Genomic DNA, 19,354 nt, shown 5'->3' on the forward strand with positions numbered 1-19,354 from the left:
AAGTTTATGAGACTTTTTATGATTAGTGACTACTTTTATGATTTTATCAAACTTTGATTGTTTTGACTCTAATGATGTTGTTTGATTGAATATGGTTGATATTATGTGATATTATTTTATATTTGATTTGCTATTTGGTATATAAAATTTATTAACAGCTTCATAACGTTACATAAGTAACTATGCTAAAAAAATTACAAAAAAATAAATAAATAATGGGTTATCCCGTACCCGGTCAGCATAAACGGGTGCTGCTCGTAACCCATTTAATACTGGCTAACGGGGGGGCTATCGGGTTATGGGTTAGCCCATACCATTTATTCATAAATGGGTGGGTTATGGACTAACCTTCTGGCTAACCCACCCTGCTCATTGCTCAGTCCTATTACACACGGGCTCCTTTCTCCCTGTCGTCTTGCTCATCATTTTTTAACCCTAAATAATTTCCACTCATGTTCCTTTTTCGAACCCGAATTCTAATACTTTCCATGCAGCTGTTGAATCTACTACCAAAAATGCTAGTCCTTTTCTCTTCTGGTGGGTTTACTATTTTCAAACGGCGTGTCGCTGATCGAAATTTTAAATTATACTAGTATGTAGTCGATGACAATATGTGAGTGGGTGAATATATCATCATCTTGAGGGCTTATTAAACGCACAAATTTAAATAAAAGTGTGGGGAGGAACAACTTCAGAGAGAGAGAGAGCAGGGGAAATGATGATGAGGATACCAAACATGAGGTCATGATTCGAGCAGCGCATCCTGGAGAGGATTCCGTTGTCTACTGGGAAACCACAGCACGTTGGTCAGAGTTTATGAGATACGAGTACAAGAATCAAAATAACTTCACAACTCTCTAGTCCCCTTTATCTGCGTAGATTCTTGTTCTTCATCTTCCAGGCATCTCTCACTCTCCCCAAAGGCCTAGCCACGCTCAATCATCGTCACAAGCACCATAATTAACAAAACTCTTAATTATTATTGGCACTTAACATCTTAAGATTTTTTTTTATTTCTCTTAAAAGGATTGGACATAAATTTCGTTTTAATCTTTAAATTCATTTTATTAATTTTTACGTTAGCTTTCGTTTTTGGAGGAATAATTGGAGGTTGGAACGGAGGAGATGACGTGAGAAGGCATCATAGCGACGCCTCAGGCGAAAGCGACTGGGAAATAATTGACACGAGGCGCAAAAGTCCGAATGGCCCCAAATAACAGAAAGAAATTGCAAGAGACCCTCCCCTCCGGATGCGTCATGAGTCATGACCAATACTACACAGAAAAAAGTGCAAAACCAAGAGTCCTGCCCATTTAAGGCACCACGGGAGACGGAAAACGTGGCACATCTCCTTATTCGCTACTTTCTCAACACTAAAAGGCACCATTTCCACTAGAAATATCTGCACATACTCGCCAAAATCTTTCACACAATGGGATTTCAAGGGTACTGTTAAAACGGGATAATCTGAATGATCTTGAGATGAAATTGCATCTTCTTTCTTGTGACCAGATAGCTCAGGATAGGGAAGGAGGATTAGGAACTAAACATTTTAAAAGGAGGCTTTTGGAGTGAAATTATGCTGAAAACTTGTTTGTAACAGAGAAACTTCACCGGTTAATATTGTAACAAACAGGTGCAGTGAGGAAGCCACTAGCATGTCAATTTGTGAAGGAAAAAACAGAATTCATCCCTCTCTTGTTTTGGGATTTTTTTAATCATTTTATTAAAGATAACCTTATTTGAGTTATTGCCAATAACTAAATATGGACAACTCTTTCTATAGGCATTTAAATTTTGATTCGCTCTGTTATGATGAATTACCCTCTCCTGTTAGATTTAATTCTTGTTGGTAGGATGGGAAGCTGGAATTGAAAAGATCGGAGATGGCCGCCATTCTCCTTCACTCTGCTTGTTGAATTGGCACCAACAAAGTGGCACCAGAGTCCAGTAGGCGGCAATGGCTCGGCCCAGTTAATAGTCGCCCTGCTTTAATTTGTTCTTCGCGCGAAACCCGTGACCAGACGGCAACCAACTGCCAACCCAGATGATTTATAATACTAGTTATAAGAATTAGTTAACTAATTTTAAAAAATTAAAAAAACAAATTAAATTAGCTATTTATAATAAATATATATTGTCTTTTTTAAAATATTCTTGCTAATCAAGTGTATTGGTTAGAACTATTATTATTAGAAAAACTATCTTAAAAAATACATAAATATAAAAAATAAAAATATCTTAGAGTTTTATATTTAAAATTCAAATAAAAATTAAATAGTATTTTATATTAAGCAATGAAGACAGTATTTACTAGTATTTACCCTTTAATATAAAAGAATAACTAGCCAATTAAAACCGTAAAACAAACTAGGAAAGATCAACTCCCCAAAATCTTATCCCCTTTGTCCATTTCTGACGATATTTTTTCCCTGCCTACTTTGCCCTTGTATAAATTTTTTAATGTCATATTTTAGATTAGAAGTTAAATGTAGAATCCAATTCCCAGCGCCCCCACTTTTGCCTTTAAAACGCCCCACATACTCCCTTTTAGTTTCCAAGCCCCTCTTCGCCTTGGTCTGCAGTTTCTCTCCCGAACTCATCCCTGATGGCTTCGTCGACGTCTTCTCCTGCCGTGATGCTCTTCTTGTTCGCCATCTTCGCCTTGTCGTCCGCCTTGGACATGTCGATCACCTCTTACGATAGGACTCGTGCCGACGGCTCAAACTGGAGGACCGATGAGGAGGTCAGGGACATGTACGAGCACTGGCTGTTGGAACATGGCAAGCTCTACAACGGCCTGGGGGAGAAGGAGAAGAGGTTTCAGATCTTCAAGGACAACCTCAGGTTCATCGATGAGCGCAACGCCGAGAGCCGGACCTACAAACTGGGTTTGAATCGGTTCGCCGATCTGACCAACGACGAGTACCGGGCCAAGTATCTTGGAGCCAGGATTGATCACAAGAGGAGGATTGCCAAGACCAGGAGCAACCGTTACGCTCCATGTGTCGGTGACAAATTACCGGGTTTCGTTGATTGGAGGAAGGAAGGCGCCGTAGTCGAGGTCAAGGACCAAGGAAGCTGCGGTCAGTACCCTGCCTTACCCACTTCTTTTTTCTTTTTTTCTTTTTAATTTTTTAATTTTAATAAAATTTTGTCCCTTCAATTTTGAGCTGGTATGCTTTGAAAAATCAGCCTCGTGAGTGACGATTTTATTAGAGTATTGCTTAATATAAAAAATAATTGATATATTAAGATAATTAATAAGATAGTTATAAATAGATATTATTTTTATTCAAATATTTTTACTAATTAAATGTCATTTAATGAAATATTTAATATGTGCATTTTTATAAGGACTATTTAAAAAAACAAATAAATATAAGGAGTAAATTAACTTGAGGTTTTATATTTAAAGCTAAATTAAAAATCAAACTAATTTTTATATTCAAGGCGAGTTAGTATGTAATTTAGAAATTTAAGTTTTCACCTTTTGAACAATTTTTAGCATAATTATTTGATATTTGATATCAGTGTTGCTGCATCAAATTGAGCATCAGCTCTCCTAACTCCATTCTACTGTTTTATGAGCAAGCTACAGTTTTGTGATTGATGGGCTTATTTTGTGTCACCTTGTGTGGCTGTGTGATCTTTTTGCCAACATATTGTCTGTTGCTATGGCTTTGTAATCGATGGGTCTAAATTGTCCGAGTATTTTCTTTTTCGTGTGTATTTTTGGCGAATATATTTTTACAACCAGAACGATTTTTTTTAAGAAAAGGAGAAAAGTTAATAACACTGCTAGAAACGTGTGATGGAGGGGGGGGGGGAGAAAAAAATAGAAAAGCACTCTCACTCCACGGCATGAAATGATAAGAACTGTTTCAATACTTTTTTTTTTTTGGCACCACAGAACAGTTTCAATACTTTGGTTTTAGAAATATGGTGCATAGGATAATTTTCGCCCGTAACAGAGTGTAGAGACTACTAAATCCCTCCCCTGCTGTCCTCAACTTGAGTTCCTAGTTCGTACCTTATCATTTTCGGCACGAGCAGAGTCCTCTCAGCCTTGTAAATTTTAAGCTGCTACACAACTCAGGCTTCCCCCCCCCCCCCCCAAGAAAAAACAAAAAACAAAAAGTACTACTTTTCGTAGGATTATCTACAGTAATGATCCCTTCTGAGAATCAGAAAACGTTTTCTATTGCTGCAAAAATAATAAAGCAATTGTCTTTTTGTTTTTTGTTTTTACCCTCTGTAAAAAGGAGGAAACATTATTAAAAGATTTCCTGGCAATTGAATGGCTTATGAATCTCATTAGAATAGCCAACTCTACAGATATGTTCGTTTTCATTAACTCATCCGATTCATTTGTTTCATGAAGGGAGCTGCTGGGCCTTTTCAACTGTCGCTGCCGTGGAAGGAATTAACAAGATAGTGACTGGAGATTTAATTTCACTATCAGAGCAAGAGCTGGTCGACTGCGATACATCATATAACGAAGGATGCAACGGTGGACTCATGGACTACGGTTTTGAGTTCATCATCAACAACGGCGGTATTGACACCGAAGAAGATTACCCCTATCGTGCTGTTAATGGTAGATGTGACACATACAGGGTGAGTCTTGGCTTTACTTGAATTAAGCTTGCGGGAAATAGTTTATGCTCTAATAACAAATTTTCATCTGTCTTGTCTACAGAAAAATGCTAAAGTCGTCACAATTGATGACTACGAGGACGTTCCTGTCAATGACGAGAGGGCATTGCAAAAGGCCGTCGCAAATCAGCCTGTGAGCGTTGCCATTGAAGGTGGTGGCAGGGAATTCCAGTTATATGTATCCGTAAGTCTCTCACTCATTTTCTTATCCACCTATTGAGCATACAATGAGTAGACAGGAACAGATAGGTGAAACACCCGCAATGCGTTAAACGTTACTCCCTCCGTTCTTTATTATAAGAGACGAATAACCGAATTACGTTGATAAAAAAAGCAGTTAAAATTAGTTAAGAACAATCAATATGTAAAAAATATAATCTTTTTTTCCAAAATTACCCTCATTAATAAGGAGAGAGCATGAGAGAGAACAATTAAATTATTGAAAAAAAGAGAAGTGGGAGGGAGAGAGAGTGTGAATTGGAGACAATAAATATAGGTAAAATAGGAAATCAACACAAAAAAGTAAAGACAACTTTTAAGTGTCTCTTATATATAGAAACATGCCATAAGCATCAAATGTCTCTTATAATAAGAAACGGAGGGGAGTAATAACTTGAGTAGTTAAGTGCATGCAATAGATATTGGCGTCTGCTCCCCAGACCCCAGCTATTATTTCTATTTATGCATTTTCCAAGGCACAAAGTCATCAGTTATCTATCAGCAGTTGTACGATTTGAAGTTTTTTTTTTAATGGATTAATTGCTGTCGAATGATTGCCTGAGCTTTCTTAATATATGTTCCATTTACCTCAAACTTGTCAGGGCGTCTTCACGGGAGATTGTGGAACAGCATTAGATCACGGTGTCACAGCTGTGGGATATGGTACAGAAAATGGAGTTGACTATTGGATCGTGAGAAACTCATGGGGCAAGAGCTGGGGAGAGAACGGGTATGTGAGATTGGAACGTAATCTGGCTACAAGCAACACTGGAAAATGTGGAATTGCGATGGAGTCGTCTTACCCAATTAAAAAAGGCCCAAATCCCCCAAACCCTGGACCATCACCCCCTTCACCTGTAAAGCCACCAACTGTTTGCGATAGTTATTACAGCTGTGCTGAGAGCACTACTTGCTGCTGCGTATACGAATATGGAAAGTATTGCTTTGCCTGGGGATGTTGTCCTCTTGAAGCTGCGACCTGCTGTGAAGACCACTCCAGTTGCTGCCCTCACGACTATCCTATTTGCAACCTTGAAGAAGGCACTTGTCTCATGGTAATCTTACAATCTCGATTCATCTCTAATAGGGATGTAGATATTCGCTAGGAAGTCAAGATTTCTCACTAACGTCTTAACTGAATTATTTTTGTCCACTACAGAACAAGAACAGTCCATTTGGAGTGAAGGCTATGAAGCGCACTCCAGCTAAACCCCACTGGGCTTTTGGGGCTAAGAACAAAGTAAGCAGTGCTTAAGTGAATGGTGTATGACGAAGCCAGGGCGGACAAAGTAGACTGATAGCATGTTTGATAATCTTTTCATTATGATGCATGCCCATAAATATACTGATAGCTGCATTTGAAACTTTATCAGATAAATGGTCTGCAAACTTTATAGTCAAGCATTTGCTCTGTACATATGGTTGTATTTACGTGTTATTGTATTCGAGCCTTGAAGGCAAGAACACGATTATTGTAAGGTTTCCAGCTTCTGTAGGCTGATTACGTTTATCATTTGACAATGCCACAATGGTGGAATGAATTTCATATTCACATGATGCATTCGCAGCTATCTACGTACATACTATCTTTTTCGCTTGCCCTAAAGTAATGTCTTAACCATTGAATATTCGTTCTCTATACGTTGTGGATCAGGCACTTGTGACGTGCTATAGCTCGCTTTTCGCTTCCCTCACCTTCTTAACCATGGCTTTAGTCCTTACCTTCTTGACATTAAACGATTCAGATTTCACTTGATTGGAGATAATAGATAATTTTCGGCCAGAAAAACAATAATGCTCCCGCGGCTTGGGACGCAATTCTCGCTTTTGATGATTTATTTTATTATTACTTTTTTACTCCCTTTTCGTTGCATTGCTAATTCTTTTTCCTTCATTTCTATCTAATTATGAGATAATTTAGCATTGTTCAGCTGAGATGATCAACGAGATTTACTAAATGAAGCAATTTGAGTTAGATGAATGAATGTCAAGGCTGATACGGATGGACGCAATAGTTAATTATCATGAATCATACAAACTACGGATCAAGGCGAGAGAGAGGGAGGGAGGGAGGGAGAGAGAGAGAATACAAACGAGCCACATTCAATATATCCTAGCGATGCTATATATGATAATGTCGTAATTCCCTTTTCCCAGATAATGTCGTGTGCTAGCCTAATCTCTGCTGAAGATGATCAAACACTCGAACTCATATGAAAACTCAATGTCCTGTCACGCATACGCACAAAGGGCTCAACTCTAACGACCTCCAAGTGCGAACAAGAACTACTTCTTAGGGGCAAACCAGTAATGAGCCATTACATAATGTCATACCGTGACTTGAAAAGCTCCTATGGGAACTGCTAAAATAACACAGGAATAACATGATAGTTATCTAGTTTTAAATGATAATGGCCAAAAAAAACGAAAGATAACTATTTAAAAAAATAGAATCAAGCCATCAACACACATGCATCCAACCAACTAAAACGAAATAGAATCGAAGTGTTATTTCCGCATGTATGTTGAATTAGGCAGCATCACAGGACAGAGACACACTTCGTACAAGAAAAGCAAACCCGCAACCGCCATAAAGCAGGTCTGATAAGTGATAAGCAATACAGTAAATCTGAGAACTCGCCTTATTTGATAACATGATCACCTTAACCCCAGATATCCGATCACAAACGCATCGAATCTACTTTGCGGCAATGGGACTGTACGCCTATACATCAGAGGAGAAGCTTAAGGAATGCATGCTAGAATCAAACGAGAAATTCAGTTGTTTCCTTTGCTAAGCCAAAGCCTAAAGTAGAAGCTTGCGTCGTGCTTTCCTCCAGTTATCTATCAAAGACAAAGATCTAACAAAACCATTGGAAGTTTCATACACACGTCATCACAGAACAAATAAATTCATAATCCCTGAAACCCTGACAGCCTGCAGTTTACAAAACTATGTGCACTAGGAATCAATTGGATGATGATACGGACAAGTCTGAGAAGAGGTAAGATCAACAGCTAACTAACCCAACGGCAATAATAATTTGGGAGAAAAACAACAGAAATAAATTGACTTTGCCAATTTAACTAAAGAAGATTCATCTCCAAAAGCAAAAACGCAACACACAAGAAACTTTAGCTATAAATACAAGCGCGAGAAAGAATCAAGTGATAGCATCACCAAATAATATGAATGGTCAATGGCTTGAATTGCCCATCACTTTGGTGACTAAAATTCCCTCAGTCTAACTATGCCGGGAACTACGACTACCCCCAGACAATCTTCTCAAAGTGCAGACGACATAGCTTTTCCCAGAAAAAAGTCCAAGCCTTGACTTGAATGAACTTGATCGACCAGTACTGCTTGATGCAATGGTAGCAGAGGCTGCGGCCTCGCTGGGGATTGGTGGGGTTTCTAGGCCATTTTCCTGAGCGCCACCATCACTAGCACCAGCGCCCTGATGTTCTGCTTCAACAGCATCTAAATTTACAGCGAGCGACCCCCTACATAACCTCAGCCAATTCACACCTTCAGAGGTCACGCCCTTGCACTTCTTAACCTTTACTTTCAGCAAATTCGGGCAACCAGATGCGAGTGCCTCCAAACCATGGTCAGACACAGGACAGCTCTTAATACAGAGTTTCTTCAATGCAGTGCATTTGGCTGCAATGCACGATATTTCAAGATCACCAACAGTTTCAGTTCCACATAGCGCCAACCGCTCCAGATTCTGGCAATTGGATGCCAACATTTCCAAACTCGCATTAGTGGGATTAACACCAATAAGGACCAATTCCTGAAGACATGGGCAGTATTTAGCGACTGCTATTAGACCTTCATCACCTATACGATTCGTCTTCCACCCGTCAATATGAAGTTTCCGTAAGAGCTTACATCGTTCTGCAATTGCGATAAGCCCTAAATCTGTGCACTCTGGAGTCTTGACAAGATGCAAAACTTCCAGACTCGAGCAATTCGAGATTGCCTCTAAGCCGACATCGCTTGTCTGGAGCCTCTCAAGATGGACTTCGACTATATTTGGTACTCGATCTGCCGCTAGGAGTTGAAAAAGTCTATCCCAATCGCCAGAGCACCTGAAAATCTTCAGGGTCCTTAAATTCTTCGAGCCAAGAATAAGTGGCCCAAAACATTGTCCATTATATAGCTCTTTTAAACAAATATTTTTGAGAGATGATGCTGCAACTCCAGGTCCAATAGTCTCCACCGATGCTATATCGGTAGTTCCCCGGAGACGCTTGACAGATAGATCTTCTATAGAGGCGCAATGATCGAGCACCGCATTCATCCCTGGGGCTCCAAAGGTGCAAGATCCACAGGAAAGTTTCTTCAAACCCTTGCAATTCTTAGCAAAGATCTCCATGCCAGCATCCGTAAGTTCACGGCAAGCACGGAGTTTCAAGCGAGTCAGATTAGGGCATCGCTGAGAGATAAGAACGAGCGCTTCGTCCCCGATGCTAACGGATCTACGGTCGCATTTCAAAGCGAGCTTCGTGACCGAATCAAAACGTGAGAAGAGAGAGGGGATAACCGGGAGAAGATCTGATTGAGAGTTAAGAGAGAGACGGTGACGGCTCTGTCCCTCGACCCGAAGCCAACGCCGGCACACGAGGGAGCAGCGGTTACGGTCGGCGGAGCTTAATGACTGGAAAATGCAAGCCAGACACTCGTCGGGAAGCTCAGAGATGTGATCAGGCACTGCATGGATGACCTCATTTGGGGACTCGTGGCTTTCAGTGAAAAGCATCGGAGAAATGAACGGTGGTGATCTGGATTTTGACGCGGAGCAGTGGCTGTGACTGGTTTGGCGACGGCAAGTGATTGCGGCCGCGGAAGCAGCCTGGCCCATTCACGGAGATACTTGAAATTGGTGGGTTAGGATGACAAACTTGAGTGTTTATACCAACGAGATGCTCCCACACTTACCCTGCCTTGCACCTTCCAAAGGTGAGAAGAGAGAACCACTCTCTGAGCTAGTCAGACTTCTCCGACGTTGGAATTGTATTTGCCGCTTTGACCACAGAGACGGACATGAAATCAGATTTCATTCGGACTTTTCTGCACGCCCATTAAACTCCAGGTATTTAAAATGGAGCCCCCGGCGACCAACCCCGTGTGGTGCGAGCATGGACTCTTGTGACGTGGAGATAAATATCAGGTCAAAAGCCAAAGAACTGTGTATTATCATCATCCCACTCTTTATAATCTATAATAAAGATTTGGATCAAAAGATGGTGGATGAATATGATTAAGGTGGTGTTTGGCACTAAAAAAAAGTGCTTTTAAAAAGAAATTTTTCACAAAATGAAACAAATTCCTCTACGTATTTACTTCGTATATCGTAAAAACACTTTTAAAATTATGATTTGAATTCTATCCAAACACCTTTTAAGATAATATAATAAGATGCCATATAATGGGTTATCTCTCAGTTGCAAGTGATTTGTCACTTTAATTGTGATGTTGGCCTCCCTGTAAAAGAAATACTACCTCCACTCCTTCATAAAATCCCAATTTATCTTGTCTTTTATATTTATTTATTTTTTTAAGGTTATATTGATTAAAATGATATTTTAGAAAAAAAAAATACCTATTTATTACAAATAACTAATTTAACTGGTTTTATTAATTTATTCAAATTAATCAATTAGCTCTAACATTAGGAACCAAAAAATAGTATAATAAAATAAAATAAAGATTTGAGGGTGAGGATTGGATTTGAATATTCAAGAATCAGGATTGAAACTTGAAACCTGATCAATTGATTATCTTCGTTCTTTTTAATTGAAAGAAAGGCTGGTTGGGTCCAAACTAGTAATCAACAAATTGAGATGGGTGCAAGTGGAGCCTATAAGGAGTAAGGTACAATCCATGGGAATTGCCTTTCTTCAACCTGTGCTGTCGACTTGTGGAGCTGTGAGGAAAAATAATACAGTAATGAACATGCGTCTGCATTTAAATATTAGATCAGGATGCATTCATCGCCTTCTTTCTGCTCCACTAATAAATTAACTTTCTTTTTTAAAAAAAAATTTATACTACCGTGAGAGTTTGGAACGCGATCATTACCCAAATCCCGTCTCCTCCTAACCAAAGCGAACTCCGAATGGCAGGCCTGCTCATTATGGCCGGACAATAGTCATCAGTGTCTATGATTTAAATACATACGCATTTATTCTTTTACTTTTTTCATTTAATGCCCGATTTCACATATTCACTCAGCATCAAGGTGAGAAATAATATGCAAATAAGGCCGGAAATATGGAGGATTGTTTTGGGGGGGGGTGTTTAGGAATTCGAGTTAAGATTGACACGTTATGTTGGGAATAATAAATTTAGTTAATATCAAATAGTTGTCAAGTGAAAATATGAAACATTCGTGATAAAAATTGGAAATAAAGTTGTTTTATTTTACATTTTTTAAATAAGATTAATATAAACCAGTTATAGAATGGTGAGATTGTCAGGTGGCTTTGGTGTCACGGAAGATTTTCAGCTCACAGCCCATTAATATGAGATACTTGAATGTAAGTATGTTATTATCTAAATGTCTCAGCCACAGGATCAGCCAATGACAAATTTATATACTACTATATTCTTAGCTTCTATATTAAATATGATAACTAACTAAAAATTTAATTTGATTTTAAATATAAGATTCAAATTCACTCTGTATTCTATATTTATTTTTTTTAAAATAATCCACATTATAATTACACATGTTAAAATATTTCTTTCTAATCCACATAATTAACAATAGTATCTCATAGAATGTATTACTTTTTTATTATAAATAATTAATTTAACTGATTTTTTTAATTTTTACAAATCCATTATATAACGACGGAAGGTAATACTATATTTTTATTCTTAGAATTAGAAGTGAAAGGTCTATAAGTACGAAAGGGAAAACACATTAATGCCACTATTTTGGGAGATTATCTGCACGACGGCAATAATTTTTCACCATTCATCCAATCAACAACAAAACGCTAAGAAATGAGAGGGTCCTTGGGACGACAGTAAGAACACTTGAAGCAGGGGTTGCGTCTCCCTTATTACACACTTTATTAAAAAAAGAATAAGATTGCGGTCAATGGAGAGGTGCAAACACTAATAGTCCAAAGCCTCCACGGTCCACGCTACATTTAACCATGCCAGGCAAGATGTTTTTGGTAAAAACCAAATTATAATTTTAAAAATAATTTTATGATATACGAAATAAGTATATAAAATAAATTTTATCTCAATTTTATAAAAGTACTTTTAAAAAACAAAACCTAAACTTGCTGTCTTTGTATGATAAAGACCAGTTTTCGGAATGAGTAACCATGTGGCTGATCTGAAAATATCAAGATTCATTAAAAACAAAGGCGTTGCCATCTAAATATATTTTGTCTTAGCATCCCCTAACAAATTATTACGCTAACTGTCCTGTTAATGTTTTTGGGATAATTTATACGAGAAGCTTGCATCCCCCCCCCCTCAGTATTTTGACCCGAGAATGTTTACGGGGGCAAATGTGTTTGTTTTATACTTTTATCTTATCTAGAAGGTACTAATAGGGGTTAGGTTTAGCGGAAGGGACTAGTCCTTCACAACTTGACTAATCAATGTTCGAATTCTTACTGGGAGAGGTGACCACATTTACTGTCTGATATTGTCTCGAATAAGATTGCTTTTAATAAGAGGATACCTATACTTTAGCAAAAAAAAAAAAAGGACCTTATCTAGCAGGCTCAAAGTCAGGACCAACAGGCATGCGAGGTCTCAGGTAAAAAAAAAAGGCAACTATGCAAGGTCTACATAATAGGATACTCCACTGGGCTTTTATTTAACAAATAGGCCGTTTGTATCATTTTAAGAAAACTGGGCTTTTTTGGTCACAAGGAAACTGGGTTTGTACGGTTAGATCTTCATCAGCTTCGGAGAAATTATTAGGCATCCACAAATCACAATGGGGCGTTCGATATTATTCTAAGTTGGGCTTCACACGTTGCTCAGGCTGATCAGTTCGTCACCAACTGCGGCATAATCCAATTTTTAAAACTATTTGGAAATGGGGAGGTGCTGAAAGAATCAGAGTTTTTATGTGGAGAGTTGCGCTTAATAGACTCCCTACTAATGAATGGTTTCAAACGTCTGCCATTTGTGGATATTGCAACTCTGAATTGGAATCAATATTACACATCTTACGAGATTGCTCTTATGCAAGTAGTTTTCGGCTTGGAGAGTGTTTGTGAAACCCAAAACCATGGTTTTAGAAGCACTTTTCCGCAAAACGAGGTAATCTCCTCCACATATTTACTTCGTAATCCGTAAAAGCACTTCTGAAACCATGGTTTGGTTTCTATCCAAACACCCCCTTGGTCTCATAAAATCCAAGTATGTTGCCCAGTTCTTTTCTGCAACTTTACTGGATTGGATGACTATGAATCTGAAAGACAATATAGCCAAGGACTTCAATGATGATTGGAAATTTGCCTGGGGAGTCTCCATTTGAAACTCTAGTTATGGAGGAATAAGTTTGTGTTTGACTCTATTTTTGTGGAACCAATTTGTCCTGTTGGTATTAGTTGTCGAACTTGGCAGAATTTTGTCCTGGAACCTATAGACGAGAAAAATCTTGATAGTGAAAATTGTTCTGCTGCTTTGAAATGGCAACCGCCTCCCATTAATTGGGTGAAACTGAACGTAGATGGTGCTATGTTTTTTTTTTTTTTGGGTTCCTCACCCGGTTCACCAGAGCTTTGCCCTGACAACGTTCGGATCCGACCCGCGTCGCGCACCTGGTATGGTGGGTGAGTCTACTAGCGGGGGTTTTCTATATCCATGAGGAATCGAATTCGAGACCTCACTCCCGTTGGTTGGTGCTATGTTTACTCTAACTGGAAAAGCTGGTTGTGGAGGAACCTTGAGAGCTTGCAATGGAAACTGGATCGCTGGCTTTTGTCATGAAATCGGCCTATGTAATACTATGGAGGCCGAGGAATGGGCTTTATTTAAGGGATTATGTTCGGCTTGGGACTTCGGCTTTAGGAATGTTATTGTAGAATCTGATGCAAAGCAATTGGTTGATTTGTACTCATGAAAAAGCCAAATGTAGCTTGGTTTTTCTAAGGATCAAAGGCATGCTTCGTTGTCATTGGGAGGTAAAGCTTCAATTTGTTCCCAGGAGTTGCAATGCTTTGGCTGATGCACGGGCAAAAACAGAATCTCTGAGTCGCATCTTTTCGACACCTGCCCACAGCATCTGGAGGATCTTATCTATGCTGATAAAGTGGGAAGTAGATTGCGGTAATGCAATTGGTTTGTTGGCTTTAAGCCTTCTCTCTTACCCAAAAACAAAAAGCTTCGGAGAAGTACTCTGTCCAATAAGATTAGTCCACTTCAGCTTAAAACATTAAACAATAAAGAGAATCTATTTTACCTGAGCTGGACTGATTTTATTGGATGGAGTTTCATACGACATCATGCTCGGAATTTCTCTATCACCTTCGCCTGTTATGCTCGACCTCAAATGGCTGGTCCTCTGCTTCTTCGGGACGCTCTATTTCCTTACTCTCGGCTCCACAGCTACCGGCGTTTCGTAGCGGGAATCGCTGTGACTGAGACGCCTCACCGCATATTGTGCTGTGCCCCCACCAACTGGGAGCCTGGACGAGCAGATGAGAAAGCTAGCTATGCTGCTCAAATCTCCAAGCTGCTGAGAGCTAAGGACCTTGCAACTCAACCTAGGTCGGACGACCCCGATTATCGGAAATGGAAGGATAAAGAAAAAGAGATCCTCAAGGACATTGAACCAATTGTTAGGCTAACAAAGGATATCCTCCACTCGCGAAGGTCAGCAACCTCCTCCGCAAAAAAAGAAAAAAAGAAAAAAAGAAGAAGAAGAAGAAGACAAAAGAAAAATTCCTTATCTTAAATTCTTTACTTCTTCTTGTGCTCTATCTGTTCGTTCTATTGTCGCTAAGAATCCTCAGCACATCGTTGAATACTCATATATGTAAACAAAACGGGCTATAATCTATTACCGAACGACAATGCATATGATGGAGGTCATCTTATGTCTTCATCTTTGTAATGGATAAAAAGATAGGGACTAACAGACTAAGTACTTCAACTTCTTCGTCGAGATAGTTTAAGTTTCTTATCCTTGCTTGCAAGTCTGGGTCTTGGGTTCTCTCGCCTAAACTCAAGTGTCATTCAGTTTCCTTGATAACCGCTGTTTCTGTGCTTGAACATAATGCTCCTCTGACTCGAGTCTGCTAGCTAGTAGAGGACAAAGTTTCTGTTCGGTGGCTGCTTGGAATACCCATAACAATACAGACGCTCGTTTCCAAGCAAGTGGTGAGATGACAATGATTTCCTACAATAACAGCAGACGTTAAAAAAGATTTTAAAGACTGTTTTTTGTACCAATGCAGTGGGATTTTATGCGTCACATCTTCCTTCTGACCAATAGGCATATATCTCTTGCATCACTAATTTACTTGAAGAACCAGATTGAACCAGCGGATTATGAAGTACAGAGTTAGCGTATGACTAACTTTTAGAGGAATGCATTATCTGTATGATATCTTGAATGATGTCTTGGCTGCAGGCTAGTTGTTGTTTGCACAAAAACACTACGTGGAATGTATGAAAAGAAAAACATAGTCTTCTCAGTTAAGATACAAATTGATAAAACTTTTGAGATATAATTCAGGTAACAAAAGGAAGTCTTTGTGATCATTGGATTATTATGAGTTAAAGTTGTTTGATTACAGTGCAAGGAATTATTCTTCTTGGAACTTCAGCGGCTACTAGAATCTAGGATCTGCCTTGGACTTGATGCTGCTTTCAAACCTTTTAAGTTCCACACCCAGGCCTCTCTTTATCAGTTCAAACTTTGCTGCATACTTGTTGCGATTTACTTACATACACAGCGATCAGCATAGAGTTATAATTTCAGTCACTCCATCGTTCAAAAGGTGAGCAGAAGAAAACAAAACCGATTCTCGCTGTTGTTAGGTGAATTTTTCTTTTAAGTATATCTCTATTTACACTATGTGACACTCCTTAGTTCTAGGATTATGAATATGTTATGGAATTTGAGAAAGAAGAGGAAAGATAGAGGAGAGACGAGAGAAAGAGAGCGAGTCAAAGAGGATAAGAGAAACTGAATAACACTTCACTGTTGATCAATCAACAGGTACAAATGTTGTAAGGACTTCGATTAATATTGTATTTCCCTGCTCTTCTAACAGCTAGTCTTAGGAAACAAATAACAAATAATCATAACAGAAACAAAATACTAACAGCTATAACTAACTAACTAACGGTCTTTTATATTTTTTTACATCACAGGATACATGCATTAATCTGCAATTCAACGGAAAGTAATTACTATTCTGATCACATGAGCATGATACAAAAGCAGTTATCAACATCTTTTCATACATGTTGTTGCAGTGAAGTAATAAACCAGTGCATTATTGGTTGCCCTCTATTGTTTCTCCCCTTGTCTCCACTTTTTGATTTTTCTTTTTTTGAAAACCTCATAATTCTACTGGCGCAAAATCCAAAATATCATATTCTCTTCTTGGAAATTCCTTATGAGACTATATTGGCTCCTTGGCAGGAAACTAAACATTAGAGTATCATTTTCCTCTGAGAATTCTTGGTTGAATGATGGAGATTTAACATATGCAGTGATAAAATTACTGTGCACCTTATTGTGTGAGTAAACTGAACTGAAGCATATTTGAAGACGTGATGAGCAAAATCATGGCTCTGCGAGTATCAGCAAAAGATCTGATAAATAAGTAGATAGACAAGCATAGCGTTGCTGTTAAAGCATCAAATGCTGTAAAATAACTGCTGAAAGCAGTGCTTGCTTGCCTGCGAGTTTCCTTGCACAATGTACAAATTTGCTGTGATAAATTCTATATCTCAATCAGTTGCTCACATTTATACGTGCTGCATTTTTGGAATATTGACCAGTATGCCTTCCACAGTTTTTTTAACCTTAAAAAATTATCTTCTTAACGTCTTTGATTTTCTACACTAGGTACATGGATGGAGAGCAATTGACAGCTGAGGATGAGAAAGTTGTGGTAGAGAAGCTTCTTGCTTACCATCCACGTTCTGAAGACAAGATTGGATGCGGTCTTGAGTCAATTATGGTATGATACGTACAATTCTATTTGCACATCTACATGTCATGACGGCGATGCAATTTCCTGTTGTCATGGTAGTGTAATGCTATCGTTTTCTTCATTAAGTTTTGTCTTTGCAACTTCTAAGTTGCGATTGTTGCCCATAGAAAGTGACATACCATGATGTGTGAACTGCTTGTAAAGGAATAACCGCAGGATCAGCACTGCTATCTTTCATATGAATTTAAATTTTTGAATTGCTTTTCTCCCAGAACAAATTATTCAATTGTAAATTATATTTAACACCACAAGTTTGTGTGTTTCTTCCCCATCCATTCATCCTAGAATGGTACTTGTGCCACATCTGTTCTAGTTCATTCCAAAATGATATATTTATATGCTGTTTTGAGCCATAGCATGTTAAAGCTGAGGATATCCTCTGCTACTGTGGCGCTGACCGACGGAGTGCTTGCCTCTGTTTCTAATGACGATAAAATCTAGAAATACTTTGTCTCCTATTCTTTTTTGGTAGAATAAGATGTTTCTTGTTGCATTTGTCTTGTCTGTCTAGAAGAATTTATATTGTGATAGAAAGTACAAAACTATCACGTTATTTGACCTTAGCTTCAGAAGAATGGTTTGCGTCTCAATGACACAGCGCTAATTTCTAGTTCAACCTGTTTGGCTGTCAAAACTCTGACTCAATTATGGATTGGATTGCTGTTGGTTTGGGTCTGTCTGCACTACTTTGTTGGGTTACTAGGTCCATCTGGAGGGGAAACAAAATGCGCAAAACGGGAGCTTGCTCTTCCTGAGGCTATGTTTGGAAACCTGTTGAAAACAGATATCTGAAATTTTTGAGACAATTTACTTTCATATTGCTGTGGTCAAAATGTGGACCAATTGGTTTCCAAACATGCACTGTAATACATTGCTATAATTTAAGGATATTATTGGCTATTTCTTTATCTTTCAATTATTATTGTTTGTAAACTGCTCTAGATTTTTGCAGATTATTTGACTTCTTGTGTTGCAGGTCGATCGTCATCCCCAGTTTAGATGCTCAAGATGTCTTTTTGTTGTAAGAACTGACGGTGGCTGGATCGACTTCTCGTACCAGAAGTGCCTTCGTGAGTATATTAGAAATAAATACCCGTCTCATGCAGAAAGGTTTATCCGAGAACATTTAAAGCGAGGGGGTCGTTGATATGTATATTTTGGAACTTGATTACTGATTTTGGCTTCTCAGTCTAACAATATCGTGACTGCTGCCTCGTTTAATTTTTTGGCCCCCATTGTTCAATGCTCTCTACCTAGTTTTATCGATTTGTCAATGGTGGTTGATAACCATTGACCAGCATATCAAGCTTTTTCGTTAAGTGACATAGAAAATGATTGAAGTTGAGCTTCACTTTGTTGACTTGTGTCTTGCGAAATGTTGTGTTAGCGTTGCAGGAATTGGTGGTTAGGTAACCTATAGGTAATAAGAATGAAGCTTTGAATGAAGGGAAAGACCGCCCTCATCATTGTATAGTTTGTCTTCTTTAATATGCACGGTCTTCTGAGGGTTGAAAACTAGACCACCTAGACCTTTGGAGGGTGATTTCCAACAGAATATGGAGTCATTTGCTAAGCATCACAAGGTTGCTGTTAGCGGAACAAACTTCTGCAGGAAAGGCATAGCAGGAACCTTGGGAATCCCGCAAAATGAGTGGGAAGTCGAAGATTGTGGCGTGGACTCATTGTGGGTTGCAATTTGAGTTATGGAGAGTAATATTTGGTCACGGGATGTGCGAGAGTAGCAGTTAAGTTCGGACACTGAGAGTCAAAAGTTTGGAGCTATTCGCTGGAAGCAGTTTGCCCAACTAGGTTGATGTTTCGTTCTGTGGGGTCTCTGCGCAGGTCAAAACGGCGAGGAACTGTGTTCGCCCTCCTTTTAGATGCTAGGCTGAAGCCGTGTTGCCAAATCTGGAGACAGAATCATGTTTCTTCCTGTTATTGTTTTTGTTATTTAGTCAAACCGTTAGTAGCAATAATATCATCCACTAGTGTTGAGCTGTGGCGTTTTTAAACATGAACCATATCACCTCTTTATTGGTTCTGTAGAATATCCCCTCATGGCCCCATTTAGATTAATCTCGAAAAAATTACTCGCAAGCTTTTGATAAGAAAATTAAATATAAATAGGCCTAAAAATATTTTACAATTACTAATCAAATTTTCATAAATTTAACAATTTATATTTTCAAGTCAAATTTTTATATTTAATTTTCTTTGGGGTCTATGGTAATTTTTCTATTGTCTAAATGATAAATAT

At 38.6% G+C, this 19,354-nt stretch overlaps 3 protein-coding genes across 3 annotated transcripts; 2 read left to right on the plus strand and 1 right to left on the minus strand.

Annotated features, from left to right (window-relative positions):
* The first annotated feature begins 2,551 nt into the window (after positions 1–2,551).
* On the plus strand, positions 2,552–6,439 carry LOC114749334 (low-temperature-induced cysteine proteinase). Its single transcript, XM_028937841.1, has 5 exons — positions 2,552–3,086; positions 4,385–4,620; positions 4,703–4,843; positions 5,481–5,933; positions 6,038–6,439. The coding sequence occupies exons 1-5, from the start codon at positions 2,609–2,611 to the stop codon at positions 6,131–6,133; spliced, it is 1,404 nt and encodes a 467-aa protein (XP_028793674.1). The 5' UTR covers positions 2,552–2,608; the 3' UTR covers positions 6,134–6,439.
* A 924-nt stretch (positions 6,440–7,363) lies between these two features.
* On the minus strand, positions 7,364–9,989 carry LOC114749321 (F-box protein At1g47056-like). The gene has a single exon (XM_028937816.1). The coding sequence runs from the start codon at positions 9,744–9,746 to the stop codon at positions 8,124–8,126; it is 1,623 nt and encodes a 540-aa protein (XP_028793649.1). The 5' UTR covers positions 9,747–9,989; the 3' UTR covers positions 7,364–8,123.
* A 4,388-nt stretch (positions 9,990–14,377) lies between these two features.
* LOC114749328 (protein DCL homolog, chloroplastic) lies at positions 14,378–19,115 on the plus strand. Its single transcript, XM_028937828.1, has 3 exons — positions 14,378–14,740; positions 16,950–17,064; positions 18,074–19,115. Exons 1-3 carry the CDS (start codon positions 14,418–14,420, stop codon positions 18,242–18,244), a joined length of 609 nt encoding a protein of 202 aa, XP_028793661.1. The 5' UTR covers positions 14,378–14,417; the 3' UTR covers positions 18,245–19,115.
* The last annotated feature ends 239 nt before the right edge of the window (positions 19,116–19,354 follow it).

The sequence above is a fragment of the Neltuma alba genome, unplaced genomic scaffold (assembly GCF_004799145.2).
Source record: "Neltuma alba isolate B1F8T4 unplaced genomic scaffold, ASM479914v2 tig00000964_pilon, whole genome shotgun sequence".
NCBI lineage: Eukaryota > Viridiplantae > Streptophyta > Magnoliopsida > Fabales > Fabaceae > Neltuma > Neltuma alba.

Coding starts and splice junctions, on each gene's coding strand:
- LOC114749321 (XM_028937816.1), bottom strand. CDS start 9,746: ATGGGCCAGGCTGCTTCCGCGGCCGCAATCACTTGCCGTCGCCAAACC.
- LOC114749334 (XM_028937841.1), top strand. CDS start 2,609: ATGGCTTCGTCGACGTCTTCTCCTGCCGTGATGCTCTTCTTGTTCGCC. Junction 4,621..4,702: donor GTAGATGTGACACATACAGG/GTGAGTCTTGGC, acceptor TCTTGTCTACAG/AAAAATGCTAAAGTCGTCAC. Junction 4,844..5,480: donor AATTCCAGTTATATGTATCC/GTAAGTCTCTCA, acceptor CAAACTTGTCAG/GGCGTCTTCACGGGAGATTG.
- LOC114749328 (XM_028937828.1), top strand. CDS start 14,418: ATGGCTGGTCCTCTGCTTCTTCGGGACGCTCTATTTCCTTACTCTCGG. Junction 14,741..16,949: donor GATATCCTCCACTCGCGAAG/GTCAGCAACCTC, acceptor TTTCTACACTAG/GTACATGGATGGAGAGCAAT. Junction 17,065..18,073: donor GCGGTCTTGAGTCAATTATG/GTATGATACGTA, acceptor CTTGTGTTGCAG/GTCGATCGTCATCCCCAGTT.